This window comes from Camponotus floridanus, unplaced genomic scaffold (assembly GCF_003227725.1).
Source record: "Camponotus floridanus strain SB8 unplaced genomic scaffold, Cflo_v7.5 scaffold121, whole genome shotgun sequence".
NCBI classification, from domain to species: Eukaryota; Metazoa; Arthropoda; class Insecta; order Hymenoptera; family Formicidae; genus Camponotus; species Camponotus floridanus.
The window spans coordinates 321,759-337,257 of record NW_020229239.1 but is presented as its reverse complement, the minus strand read 5'-3'; the positions used below and the strand labels follow the sequence as shown (position 1 = coordinate 337,257).

General features: G+C 37.7%; 2 protein-coding genes across 2 annotated transcripts; one reads left to right on the top strand and one right to left on the bottom strand.

Annotated features, from left to right (window-relative positions):
- The first annotated feature begins 341 nt into the window (after nt 1-341).
- On the top strand, nt 342-6,303 carry LOC105254504 (zinc finger CCHC domain-containing protein 24). Its single transcript, XM_011263236.3, has 4 exons — nt 342-1,905; nt 2,149-2,397; nt 4,167-4,331; nt 5,026-6,303. The coding sequence occupies exons 1-4, from the start codon at nt 1,729-1,731 to the stop codon at nt 5,146-5,148; spliced, it is 714 nt and encodes a 237-aa protein (XP_011261538.1). The 5' UTR covers nt 342-1,728; the 3' UTR covers nt 5,149-6,303.
- On the bottom strand, nt 5,552-14,160 carry LOC105254505 (Golgi-specific brefeldin A-resistance guanine nucleotide exchange factor 1). The gene is made up of 15 exons (XM_011263238.3): nt 13,825-14,160; nt 13,348-13,546; nt 13,057-13,284; nt 12,861-12,967; nt 12,224-12,785; nt 11,784-12,154; nt 11,523-11,700; nt 11,324-11,439; nt 11,047-11,241; nt 10,634-10,969; nt 10,321-10,529; nt 9,983-10,228; nt 9,409-9,907; nt 7,180-9,330; nt 5,552-6,840 (listed from the first exon to the last, which is right to left on the bottom strand). The coding sequence occupies exons 1-15, from the start codon at nt 13,945-13,947 to the stop codon at nt 6,739-6,741; spliced, it is 5,622 nt and encodes a 1,873-aa protein (XP_011261540.1). The 5' UTR covers nt 13,948-14,160; the 3' UTR covers nt 5,552-6,738.
- Nucleotides 14,161-15,499: the final 1,339 nt, after the last annotated feature.

Here is a 15,499-nt window from a genome sequence, read left to right as displayed (position 1 = left end):
TAATAACGATATATCGAAAAAGATGCAGAAATATCTGGATATCGAGGAATAATCGATGCATCCAGAAATATTCGATAGGCACTGGGCGTAGGCGAGCGCGTCTGTCAAGCTCACGTGGGCCACGATCATGAGAAGCTTCGCGGGGCGGATTTATCAAGAATGGCAAGAAGGAGCCGCTTTAAGTCGGGATCCATTCGGAGGCGTCGTGTCGGACGAGAGCAAGCACGGAAATAGAAGCAACACATGGCGGGGCTCTCTCCCCGACTCTCTCTCTCTCTCTCCCTCTCCCGATGTATACGTCCGTTCGCTTTTACATGTTGGTCCAACGCCGGATCGTCTCTTCGGTGGCATTAGTGCGTTAATATGATGCGCGGCAGGCACGTCGTACTCGAGCAACGAGCACACTCGTCGCGATCGAGGCCCGTTCCGAGCTCCGCGGCCTCAGCTGAGCGGGATCGCGTGAAAATCGCATGAGTTTCAGTCTTAATCTCGAACAGAGTAAGTTTGACGCGTGTGATCGCATGAGGAACGGGTGCGGATCATATATGTAGCTCGCAATTTAATGCTTTCGCGACCGATAACACTATACGTTTAGACGTAGTATTATACGTTTTTCTATTTTTATAAATTCTTCAGAATTGTTATAGTAATACGTCATAGTAATGCGTCTTTTCGCGAGTCAAAACTGATTAGTACATGAGTCGTTTTATTATATTATACGATCGATGAATCAAACCTTCAACAGAGGAAGATAATTTATTAAAATTTTAAACATATTATTTTTTAATAACGAATTAGTGACGAGATTTGCTAAAAATCGAGTAGATGTACCTGACGAATATATAGACTCAAGAACATTTCACAGTGAACATTCACGAGTGAGGAATTAAAACAATATCCCGCGAAAAATATCGAGTTAAAAATACTACGTCGAAAAATCCGAGGAAGCGATCGGTCGCTTCCATGATATATGTGTACAAGAATACACATCTCGGTAACATATGAGAAAACAAAATGGATTCAACATGCGCGATGTGCGTGTATGCGTGAGAACGCGTAAAAGCGTCGCCTGCAAACATTAAGTACTCGTTTTGAAGAGTCCAGTCCAGTCGAAAGTGCTCGGATGCATTCAATGTGTCTCCAAGAAAATGCAGTTTCGCGATGTACTGTCAGCTTGAGAGAATGTCTGAGGAGTGACAGTGGGAAGCGTGATGAAATCAGTGAAATTCCAGACGATTCTAGATAATAGAAACGACGATTTTCTTTCAATATGTATTCAAAATTGCAGTGACAAAATCGATATTTTTATTCGTTAAATCATCGAGGATCCTTGGTTTTAAATAATGACTCTGATTCTATCATATAAACAGTTGTGTTTTATAAAGTTTCAATGATTTCAAAATTGAAAGTCACCTGTATTGATCATCGAAATTAACTATCGTATAATTGCTAGAAATCCAAAGAAAATTATATTGAGAAATTATATTGAGAAATTATTAAAAAAACGAGAAAGGAGGATAATAATCAATAATTTTATGACAACCGATGATTCAACAAGTTTTCTCGAAAGAAATGAGAAGATAATCGAATGAGAGTATTAAAGAACGTCGCGTTCGGATCTAAAGACACAGAGATGATAAACAATCATCGGGGATCTATCAATCAGAAAATTATTACGTTGATCCGAGACCGGAACCGATAAACTTGCAGGCCGATTAGATAAAAAATATGGCAGCTTGCCATCCGACACCTGCCATGCAACGCATGCAGGACTCGACTCGGATCAGTTACGGTACGAGTGCTCCAAATCAGAAGACCCTTCAGCAGTCGACCTATCCGCCGCACTTGCTCAATTGGGTCTATCTGGCCATCGCCGAGCAAAATCCATCGCAACCACCCGATCAGGTAGTCTTCCGTGAATCATTCGTGGAGAACAGGATTTATTTCGATTTTATCTCTTTTTGTCTTCGCAAAAAATTTATTTGCAAGCCATATTAAATCTGTAAAAAAATGGAAATTATGGAAAGTTCCTTTTAAATTCTACTGAAAAGCATAAGAAAGAAACTTAGAAGAAGTCTTAGTCGACGCCTTTGTTTATTAATTTATTATTAATAAATCAAAGGAACGGATGATTTGTTTATATTTTAGAGCAAGCTACTTCCTACAATCTGGAACAATTTTCCTGGCGCGTCGCAGACTTATTTGCATCAAGGCTCACTGAATCCGTCCGGATCCATCAGACCAATGAGAGGCAGTGTGGCGGAGAATATTGCGGATTTGGCGGAACACTTTACGGATTTAAGCTTAAACGATAGGAAACCGACCAAGCGGCCGCCGTCAACATATCTGTGTCACTTGTGTTTCAAGAAAGGTCATTACATCAAGGATTGTCCGCAGGTTAGTACTTTTGGCAATGAAATTGCAACATCCTGCTTCTCTTAATAATAATGTGATTTCATAGATTTTTCAATTCGCTTTATATCTATTACTCATATTATATTTTTAAAAATAAATATATTAATTATTTTTTGCCTACATCGTAATTTATAATTATTTACAAATAAAAGATCATAGGAAAGTAAATAATTTAAAGCTTGATAGCATAAAGATAGATTGTAATCGCAGATTGAAGCTTGAAAATTTCTCTGAGAATCGAATAGTTAGCTCTTTATTATCCTCTGATTCGATTCTAGTTTCAATGTGCAATGTGCAATTACAATTTATTGTCTGATTATGAAAAATCGACATATGTTATCTCATAAAAGCATGCGACACAAGATAATGTTTTAAATACATTTCCAGATAAACAAGCGTGAGTAATCGTGTTGATTAATCATATTGTTGTCATATTGATTAATATGATTAATCATTTCATTGCTAACCATTGTATTATTATCAACAATTGTTGGTAATATGACACCAATTTAAAAAAACAAGTGATTATTTAGGTGTCGTTTAAATTTTATTGATTTATTAATTTTTAGTAATATAAGAGATGATTAATTATCAATATAGCAATGAATGTATAAAATGCTCTAGTATAAAAAATAAAGTAATCAAACAAGAATAGTGAACTTTTTGTTTCTCGAGCAGCGGTTCAAAAATTCGAAACTTCGAAATATTATCATTATATAAATTTTACTTTATTTAACAAGATGTTTTGTGGAAAACTTTTTGAAATCTTTCAGCGTACAATTAAAGTATTTAAATATATACACAAAACACATATATAAATAAAATAATAATTTTTATAATATATAATATACACACATTTTAATATACTAATATATAATAATAATAATAAACAATTTGTATATTTCGAATATTAAATATTCGCGAAATAACGTTTAAATATAATTCCAATTATGTCGCCAACTTTCATTATGCAAATCTATTGACAAGGTCATTCTGTCACAGAATTAGTGAACAATATTAATATCTATATAGAACTTTCCTTTCCCTTTCAAAATGATTCATTGTCGAAAATAAATCTCCATGGACATAAAATCGTTGTAAAGAGCCATCAGTAAATTTAGCGGTACTCGTAAACGACGCGCGTGCCTTGATGCGACAACAGTGCGATACTCGTAGCTCAATTGAGCGTTAATTGACATAGCAAACAGCATCTCTGGGACACATGACGTCACACAGTCAATCATCGCGACATGCTCGATGAGGGTGTACCAATTAAGCCGCTTCTCCCGCTTCTGAGGTGACATTTTTCACGTGATTATTATTCAATGAATAGGGAACAAGGAGAGGATATTTTAACAATGATATTCAATCGAAAAATAATTTATAACTTTCTCATTAATTAATGTGGAATGAACATTTATCAAACGTTTCACAAATATTTCTCAAAGAAAAAAAGATTTAAAAGGAATTATATCTTTCTGAAAGCTGTATATATACATGTCGCTGAAATAGGTTCTCGAAAAAGTTCCCTTTTGATTGTTATTTATTAATATTACTCCACATTGGAACATCGCTAGATGCGCATTACCTTCGAGTCTCGCTGCAAAAACTGCATACACCGATTTGCGAAAAGGAGACAAATCGATCGGCGACTCCGCGAGGAATTTTTGACGATCGATTTAATCTCATCATAGCCAAATTATATTTGGCGATTAGGAAATCTCTCACTGAATCTCTTTTAATTCCCGCAGGCGCGACCGAAAGGCGAGGGTCTGACGCCGTATCAGGGCAAGAAACGATGTTTCGGCGAATACAAGTGCCCGAAATGCAAGCGCAAGTGGATGTCGGGCAACAGCTGGGCCAATATGGGCCAAGAATGCATTAAGTGTCACATCAACGTATATCCGCATAAGCAGGTGAGCGAGGAGAAGATCGGTCTCTTCAAACACGCGATTCTCTTGATTAGGATAAAATTAAATCGAGACGTCCACCGAAATCCCTTCTATGGTCGAACTTGATGAAAGATTCTTGGAACCGTGTTCCGCTCTCTCGAGATATTACGCGACCGAGGGAACGAGATCTCGCGTAAACCAGCGGGAAAGCTAATTATAGTCGCATAATCGCGCTCGCTCACTCTTGCCGCCCGGTGCGCAGAAATATCCGGTCGCGCGTAAGTCACCGGTAATCGTTACGAATTTCGTGAAAGACGTTCATAAATTTCTATTATAATTGAGCGTTAGCTACATCGCGAGCGAATGCTTTAGACGTGACCGATATAATCCGAGAATCGCTGTACAGTTATTAAGGATCTCCATGATTTACATATATATTTTTTGTATAATAAAATCATACAACAAATTATTAATCTAATTAACAACGTTGAAATTAATAAATAATGTTATATAATAATATTAAAAAACACAATATATGGATAATATAAATAATATTAATAGAACATGTATATATCTTTGTTTCTCTTCCTCTCTCACTTGCTGTCTCTCTCTCTCTCATAAAATGAGGAAATATTCTTACTTCTCTAAGAACGCGATTCGCTATTCTCGTCAAACACTCGTAGAATGTGGGCAATAAGATCGCTCGTATTATTTTCAGAGGCCGTTGGAAAAACCCGATGGTCTGGACGTGTCCGATCAAAGCAAGGTCCATCCTCAGCACCTCTGCGAGAAGTGTAAAACGTTGGGTTATTATTGCAGGCGCAGCGCAATAATAACCTAATGACAATCGAATTCCGTCCAATTTATTAATCGCTTAATCGAACTAAGGAAGAGAGAAAATGTTCTATCGAGATGAATTAAAAAAAAAAAAGACAAATCTGAAAAATCCATCATGTTCAATATATATGTTAAATCGAGTTGATACCGATCAACTCGGATACAGATCTAGACAAGATAGATAATGCTCATCTGTCGCGAGAGATTAAACGACGAACGAATTTATATATACATATTGCACGAGAGAAATAAAACGGATATATTTTTATGTACAATTACAATTAAACGAGCTGTTTGTATCGCACGATCTTTAGTTAGGATTGCGATTTGAAAAGATATACTCTCTCTATCCATACTGAACAATTATCTACACAGATACAAAGCGTACAAGAGTGCCAGCAATGTAATTTTTTTTTGACTTGTCGATATTTGACAACCGGCACACTGTCGCATATAGGAAAACGTGAGTGAGAAACGAGAGCGTCACATTCTCAGGGATATAATATTTTGATCCTTTAAGAATTTTAATAATAATTGTTAGCGAGCAGTAGTAACACACGATCGTAAACAGAAGGTTCACACGTCACAATAATTTTGAGTTACATTAAATCATGTCGTCATCGAAATAGTCTTGTTCAACGGATCCAAGACATGTAAACGTTATATGTATAAACCTCTTATTATTCAATATATTATTTGCATATGTACAAATTGGGCGATATCGCGAAACTGAAGAAACATTTAAGTTGCATAAGTTCAATAAATTACAAGCGATAATTGAAATCGATACAATTATGTTTGAAATTCAGTTTTTGACTGTAGATTTTTAGCTACGCAAAAGCGATGCCTATTTTATCCGGAAACGGCGATGATGTAGATAGTCATTTCTCACATATCTCAATAACATTCTGAAACTGAAATTGCAAATTTTGATTTCGATCCTCGATTAGCAATCAGAGTCGAGTAGTTCTCTCCAAGAATGGCATTGAACATGTACGAATCAAACATACATGATTATCCATACAGATTATCCATACATGTGAGAGAAGAAAATTTTTTCTCACTTGCAGTTCTAAGTAGGATTTGTAAATGTTTAAGTAGAATTTGTAAGAATAGATAGCTGAAAGATATTATTCGGCTCGCATCATTCAGAAACACATACAACATGCCGAAAAACATTAATCGCAAGGAATTAATCGGTCGTTTCTCCAGATGATTTTGGCCTACGCATTTGGCTATTCACAAAGAGAGCTTCTTTTATCCGTGACGCAAAAAAAATTTAAATGGAAATACATATCGAGTGCTAAAAGTGATGTCGAGAGCTGTATTATATGTCATTATTATTGTCAAGATTACGCATTATATATATGATAATCTTAACAATAATGTTATGGTACATATGTATATTATTTGTATATAATGAGTGCCAAATATACAAACCAAAGATGTGACAACTCTATGTTTATACCAGCATATCCTTCCTCGTCTAATCGAGCATTCTTGAGAGAACGAACTGCTCGTCTACACAAAATATGATCACGTGCATCGTAGAAATGTTTTATATAATACAATTTACATAAAAAATATACAGTGGTCAAGGATTGGTGACGACGAAGAGAAGATCCGCCGCCGGATCCTCGCTAAAATACGCCGCGGAGTTAAACGTCGTCGTCCCCGTAGAATCTACTGTCGTCGTCTGTAAACAAAACATTCGGTTATATTGCACCACGCATTAATCGGAAGGATGATTAAACAAACAAATTTTATCTCATTTCTTCTCTAATGAGATCAAATTCTGGACGGCTATATATATTACAATAGATAATTTTAAATTCCCGCGTAAAGATAATATCAAATATCTTTACGATTTCGAAATCAATATAACATTATTATGTTTCTTCATATACCGTTATCTTAGTGTTAATTTATAAAAAAATTGAGTCGTTTAATCAATACATCAGTTTATTTTTTTATTTGAGTCAATCGGCTAATCTGACTGATCGTCAAGATTCTAAGATGTAAGACATTGATTCACCTCAGATGGATCCACGCAGTAGGGAGAGCCTTCCGTTGTCGAATGCTGATAGTGCGCCGCTTGCCCGTATGATTGTGTTGTGTGCTGTGTGCACTGTTGTTGCACCAACATTTGTTGTTGTTGTTGTTGCTGCTGTTGCTGTTGTTGCTGCTGCTGCTGTTTCCATTCTTCGTATTTCCTCATCGCAAGAATTAAATCTCGATTCTCATCGGTTAATTCAACATTTTGCATCATGCTCTTCAGCGACCTATTCTTTTCTTCATTTAACGATACTAGTTGAGATTGTTGCTGTCGTTCAGCCGTCGTATCTGTCAAAGAGCTCGCCGAGTAGCAAATATCAAAGATATTCTGAGCGGTGGGCTGCACCGCGACTGGACTAGAAACGCTGGGTGGCGGTTGGCTAACCAGAGTAATCACTTGTTGTGACTCTTTACCCTCGGCATTGTATACCAATGTCGGCAACGAAATCGGAATTGGAACACCGCCGGATTGCACAGAATTGAGAATGTCGACTGGTTGCGTTATTGGTTTCACATCTACGTTATTCTCAGAGCACTCGGTATCAGTCGAAAGAAGAGTAGTATTTTCTGGTTGTGGCGCTATAGATCCCGGGAACGATGGCGGTTGCTGTTGGCCGACCAAACTGATGACTTGCGGTTGTTGCGGTGATTGTTGTGGCGATAATTGCGGAGATGATAGAACCGCGATCGGCGGTTCCGGAAAGAGCTCCGTTTTTAAATTTGGCAGAAACGCATCGATTGCTCTCCATGTGGGTGCCCAGAGATTGGAATTTGGCGCCAAAACATTGGCCGACGACATAACCAGCAGCATATTTTTCAACGATTCAGGAATCGCCTCGAATAGAAGCTCGCTATTATCGGCATGCATGTATGCACGTAAAAGCTCCAGCACCGTCAACCACAACGGCAAGAAACCAGGTAGAGTCAGTAGGGGAGTAAGATGATGAAGAAATACCTTGGATAGTAACATTGCGGCTCTGACTCTTGTTTCTTCGACACCAATAGGATCGTTGGATGCGATAGGACCCAACAATTGAGCTAGTAGCGGAAACAACACCTCTTCAAGACACTGCGACCATTCTATTGCAGTCAATTGTGCCAGATCATGCGCTAGTAAAGTGCTCTGAAGATATGTGATCGCTGCCGTGCGCACTGGCCGACGAGCGTCACAGCAGAGTCGCGCGATACCTTGCAACAACGGCCTCCAAGCTTGTGGCCACAGGGATATACCATCGTCGATGCTACCCTCTTCCGCCCACCATCGGAATACTTGTGCGATTCTCGTGTGCAACGTATGCATCAGATCCAATAATTGCACCGGACTCTGCTGATAACCAGGCGATTCCTCTGTAGAATTGCATACTCTATTTCGCTTGCCCGCACATTGCAGCACTGCCTCCGCAAATGTTCTTACGCAGTTGACGCACAGATCAAAATTGAACGGTGTTACGTGCGCCATATCACGCACCAAGAAATTTAGACTCTCGCAGCACTTGACAAACGCTGCCGAGTCGTGAGGCTGCAGATCTCGCACTAATACTATTGTATCAGCGGCTACTGGAAGAGGTGCTTCAGTGCCCGTCGGTGACACTAGCACCCATTCCGGCACAGGACTAATGGGCCTAGGATCCAAGACCGACGTGCGAGCATTTGTTGTTTCATCTAGCACAGTATTGGACCGTTTCGGTGCTAATGCACCGGCACCAGCGCATTCAAGCAGACTAAACACCACCTTCCAATCCTCGGCACTATGAATATTGGCGGCGCCTGTTTTCAATAGTTCGAACAAACCGTAGGCGATCTGCCGAGCTAATGGTGCGGTTGTTGCGGATGGCAGGTGAGTCAGAGGTAATAGAGGGGACAGACATGCAAACTCTTCGCCGCGTAAAAGCCTGATAGCCAGTCTCAACATACCCACGGCTACTCTTTCGAGGAGATAAGGATGATTCTCGCGTGCTGCCATTGTTAACAAACGATCCAAATGACATTGGACGACCGGCCAGATGCACGTTACTCTGTCGCGATTCTGTATAGTTACTTCTAGCAATAACTCCAATATAAATATAGATATGTCTTCATCATTAGGATTCACCGATACTAAAGCACCAACCAGGGAATTGAGCGATTCACTCTGTAAAGTGTGTCAATAATCGTTAAAACATAATTTAAATTGTAAAAAACCTGTTACGTGTCATCAAACGTTGTTTACCTGAAAGAACTTGCTTTCTTCAATAATTTCCTTGAGATAACAATTGGCAATAAATTCCACAGCTTTCTTTCGCGCGGTCGCTTCAGCGGGATGTGGTAGACGTGATGTATCCATAGCAATATAGGAATAAAAGGTAGAAAATATTCCTTGATCACCCGGAGAAACTTTGGGTGTGGTTGGTTCTCGGAGTAGAGATATCTTGCCAGATGGATCGATAAAGTCTTCCGCCTCTGTAAGATTTTTCGGCAAGAGTCTCGCTTCATAGAGTGACTGCAGGCAATCGATAATGTTCTTCCATGATGCTCTCAAAGCATCTCCGTGTAAATGCGTGATCTTGAAAAGGGTGCGAGCGGCCAATTGTGATTTTGAACTTCCACCAAGATGTAGCACTACTTGTTCGGGTTTTGCGCCAATTATCAGACCCGTGAATTTGCAAAGGCTTACTATAAGCGTGTCCAAATCGTTGCACATGCTATAGTGAGCACTGATTGCCGCACAACTGAAAAAAAAAGTCCAATTAGTACAAGAATATATTACACATGATAGATGATTAAAAAAAGTGAGCGTAATAAACCTGAGAAACGTTTGAGCAACTTTGCGTTGCAACGATCTGTCCGGCGCTTTATCGTAAGCTCGACAAAGAGCGCTGATAATTGGACCCCATGCATGCTCGGCCAAGTCTCTGTCGATGAATTCGCCGGAATTGCCTACTTTTAGATACATGCTCTCAGGTCCAGAACCTCTTCGCAGTAAAACCTTCCACAGATAATTTTCCTTCACTAAACCGGTTTGTTCGGCCGGCATTACAATTTCCTCCCCTCTAGAAATAATAGATTAATAATGTTTATGAAATATAAGCTGTTGACAATGAAATATAAACCTGATTAATTTATATTTTTTCATAATACTTACTTAATTGAAGTATATATTTCATCGAGCATATCTTGATCAAAATCAGCATCACCATTAACTTTCTTTAAATTTCTTTTGAATGCCTCGGCATTCATGGGATTATTTTGCCTCTTTACATTATAATTATGTTGGTCTACATTTAACATAATCACCGCATAAGCTAATGTAAAAGCAGCATCGGCCGAAGCAAACGGTCTACCATTGCTGTCCTAAAGATAGCAATAGTCAGTTCTAATTTTACAGTTCAGATCTAATTTCACATTTGTATTAATTATTTCACATTTCTATTAATTATTCGAATATATATACTCACATGCCAATGCTCAGCGAATTTTTCGAGTAGAAGAGATATAAGAGGAGCTTCTCCAGGTAATCTAAATGATTCCAAATAAAGTCGTAAAGCTTGATCGATTCTTGTATTCCTCAAATCAAAATTATGCACGAAATAATTGAGAATATTCTTGTTTTCCTTCTTACTAATATATTCGCCTATCGCTTTTTTATCCAAACCCGGATTTTCTCTCAGAAGTTTTGCGACTCTTTCGGGATCCAAGTGACCAGGAGTATCACCCAAAAGACCGTGCTCCATAAGTTTTGCAATACCCTCCCGTGGATTCTCGTTAAACTTTTCTGTACCAATTACCAACCACTGGAAATATCAAAGGAAGACCTTTAGATTTACTGTAATTAATTGCATCGGAATTTGAAAAGAAAATGATTACCAACCCGTTTATTCGCTCTTATTGCGAGCAGATCTTCGTGCGTGGGAAGATTCAATGATGCTTCATGACGTGATGGCTTACATAATTCTTTGCAACCTCTACAACGAATTTCCATACCAACAATCAGCATTATTATAGCGTCCAAAGAAATCAATTGCATACTATACATATTGTTGGTAGTTATTGGTATAGAAACATTCTACAAAAGAAATTTTCAAAGATATAAAATTTTTGTACATTAATTATTACATAATAATATACAAGAGAGAAATAATGTATACCTTAGAGAACATCTTCATAAGTTCCTCGTATAAGTTTGTGGAGTAAAGTCCACAATCGTAATTTAAATACAATTCAGCTGGTAAACCAGGTATTCTCCATAATCTTACTATAGCCTCTGTAGATCACGAAAACAAAAACTCATTTATTTACATTATTAATATCACATATTATATGATGTTACAAAGTTAAGACACATACCAAGTGCTAATTCTCGTTGTTCATATAATATCCTATTAGATTCAGAATGAATAATTTCCATTAATTTAATTAAGTAATGTTCTAGTTGGAATTTTAAATGTTCTCTTTGCGATTCAAACAGTAGAAATGATACTTGAAGATTTACAGCGAGAATCGACAATCTATCTGTTCCAAGCAGCTGATACATAAATACAAGGTATTATGATATTTCTCGCATTAATTTGTTAATACATGAAATATAAGTTTAATTGTTTCATTTACCAAGATTAGATTTCTACACAAGTCGTCCTTTGCGAGCGCAAGTAAGGATGAAAAGTTAGAAAGAGCATCGGCAGCGATCTCTAATGCCACTTGTAATAAGCTGAGACCCAAGTGAGTCATAATTTCGTTGTTTTGCTTGTCAAGGGGACTACACAGGGAAATGAGAAATCTAAACAGCTCGCGTACGCACAACGCGCCGTACGGTGCGCGCTGTTGCAATGGAATAAACCGAACACCTTGACTATTCACATACTCCTCAAGTTGTTCGGGCTCTTTTGCTTTAGACATCTTATACGTGCTTTCATCTATCGACAAGTCTTCTACACTTCCGGTCGGAGATTGCGCTAAATCGATACTTTTTTCTTCGTCACCTGTACACGGTTATTCATAAAATAAAAGTTTAAAAATGATTGAGGCTTATTTTTTAAAGTAGCAAATACCTTGATTTTCTAACACAGATTGCTTAATGGAAGATTCAGACGCTTTGTCTATTGTATTTTTCTGATCGATTGCATCTTCTTTCTCTACGAGTTTAGTTTCCGTTGAAGCTACGATTTTAGTTTCTGTTGAAACTGCAGTTTTATTTTCAATATTGACATTTTCAGACGTGTCATTAACTTCAATCGTTTCTGTCTCGTTTTTACCATCTATATTGGTTACATCTTTATCATTCTCTTGCTTCTTATTCGTTTCCTGATCTACTGCTTTACTACACTTGTTAATTTTGCTATCCTTGCTAGCATCAATCTTGCTCTCACTTTTTTCATCCTCGTTTTTATCAATACTTCCATGATCTAAGGATCCTTGCATATCAACAATATTGCCAACTGGTGAAATGGGCGTAGTGGCTAAGTGATTCGCTCGGTTTCTATCAACCGAATTCAGAATAAGCGGTTCCTTCTCATCAACGTCATCCGTGATGGACTTGGACTTCTGCTTTGTATAACTTTTATGTTTTCTATTCTTGCTACGAGTATTTTCTATGCTGTTCGTTCTCATTTTCTATTAAAAATTAAAATATTATATTTTACAAATATATATACAAATATATTCTAAATCATAGTTTATGAAACTTACTTTCATATTGGGTAAGACTCTAGTATCATCAACAAACTGAGGTAATCTGGTGAACAGATGATGAACCATGTCCCTTAGGCAATGCTCCGCTGTTCTCCTAAGTATTTCTACAAAAAAAGTATTTGATTCGTGAAACTGGTGCAGACATGTGAAACTACTGCAGAAATATGAAACTACCTTCGATATTATGACTCACCACTGAGACGTGTTTCAAAGCATATCCTAAAGCAACTCAGCATAATTTCGCATACACTTTCATTGGAGAGATGATCACCTGCAGGTGAAAGCATAAGAGCTCTCAGTACCTGTAAGATTCTCATGAGGACCACTCCATCACCAGATGCATCGGTACCCACAAATCTAGCATGCGTCACAGCATCTGCTATAGTCTCTACACAGGAAGCTATGGCAGGATGATTAGCATCTAAAAAAAAATTTGTATTAGAAACAAAAAGAGATTTTAAATGCTATAACAATTGAGACTAACCAACAAGATCATAAGAAATTATTTTATTAACAGCAGACAGCGCTAGACTAGTCACTGGTCCTGTAGTTTCCTCTGATCTTATAATTTCTAGGAAGGGGGTAAGAAAAACTGCAGGTTCTAATTGAGACAGATCTCTGTGTTCGTTCAACACTTCTTTCAAGGTACTCAAGCCCTTCATTAAAGTATCCTGATCGTCATCCTAAAAATTAAATTATATCATTAAAATACATTTTCCAGATCATAATATCAAAGACATCTATCAAATTTATACAAGTGTCAAAGTATCGATCATTAAAGCGATTTTTGCAACTTATTTAATTTAATATAGGAACAAGAATAGACGTAATGCTGTGTACACATAACATTAACTTATTTTATTGATAAAAACAAACTGTTTTAATGAAGGAATTTTAATAAAGTCTTAATAAAATTTTAACAAAGTTAATAAAGAAGAGATAAAATTCGAGCTATTCTAACCTGATGAGAGTGCGACGACCATCGGGCACCTCGCCGCATTGCCGTTACCAGGAGGCATACTTCGCTCTCGACGACGTACAAGCCGCCCCGACAGGGACCCACGGATCTCGCGGTTCTACTCATTTCGCGTAATTCTTACGTCATGGCCGGACCGCGAGAAACCTTACGTCTATCACAGTCAGATAATTCGCGACATTCGCCAAATGTTCGCCAACATACATACGTCAGGCATCAGGAGAGCCACTTGCCACTTCCCACTTCCAACTTCCAACACGAAAATCATCGACCACCGTCAGTCATCGTCGACCCACGGATCTCGCAAATTAGAACTACTACGTTCGATTAGTCGATATTAATGTCGAGAATAGAATAAATTCTCTACATTTCTGAAAAAAAATTACGTAACATATGCATATATAAGTATATCGATTATAAAATTATGAAAAAGGATACAAAACAAATTTCAAAAAAATTAAGCATATAGATTCAAATAAATGTCGGCGGACAATCGTTCCGAGTTTTCTTTAATTAATCGATATAATATCTGTCTACAGCGTGGAGGCAATGCGATGCGCATGCGCTCAACACTGATTGGAGCTGACCGAAGCCGACCGAGCGTGCACAGAGAGACTGAGAGATGTCGTGGCTCGCTTTATCCCTGGAAGTGATACTCCCTCTATGAACATTAACAACAAAATATGAACTACAAAACAAATGTCCACGAAGGTTCTCAGAGGATAACATATATGTCCCTCTGATAATATAAATAATATAAATAAAAATATAAATAATTTAATTAATAATAATTTATTATATAAAAATATTAATATCTTCTCTCTTTTCCTTGCTATTATTTATATTATATATTTATATTATATATTTATATTAAATGTATAAATATTACATTTAAGTGTGAGTCCAAGAAGCAAATTTCGGATATTCACTGTAAGTCAGCCGCTCTTCGGGCGATCGGGACGAGATTTAAACGGTAGTGCCGCGAAATGGTGTAGAATTTTATGCAAAAAGAACGAAATCGCGTCTGGAAGTCGAGATATAAATTCGCTGTTTTTCGTCTGCGCGCGGACGGTCGAAATCGTGCACGACGCCGCGCATGTTGCCTGCCTATCTCGCGCGATATTCACTGTAACGCGGCGAGTAAAATGGCAAGCCGAATGTAATCGTTCGATTAATTGATTAAATACTTATATATACCGAACGAAAAGATGAATCGGAAAGCAATCGTTCGATTAATTAATTAAATATAGATACTACGATCGCGGCGAAGCGGTGGGCGGGTCGCTCTCCGAAACATGATGGTGGTTTGCGATATATCGCGATTGTTCCGTGATACATCAATCGTTAATAATTAATTAATTTAAAATAAAATATAATTCTATTTAAAATGTCGCGTGTATATATAGTACGCAAAATATTTCGGCAGAGAATTATCAATTAATATCATATGTTTGGCCTTGACGACGTATAGCAAGCGGCTATACATGTCATAGCTTTGCCATCATTCACACGGTGACACTCGAATATAGAAAAATATTTAACAACATAATAATTAAGTAAAGAGCATTAAGAGGCCACAAACCAATTCGTTTCTTATAATTTATATTATCAGGAGAATATATTTTGCGAGGAGGTCGATGATGCGTTGATGACCTCTTTA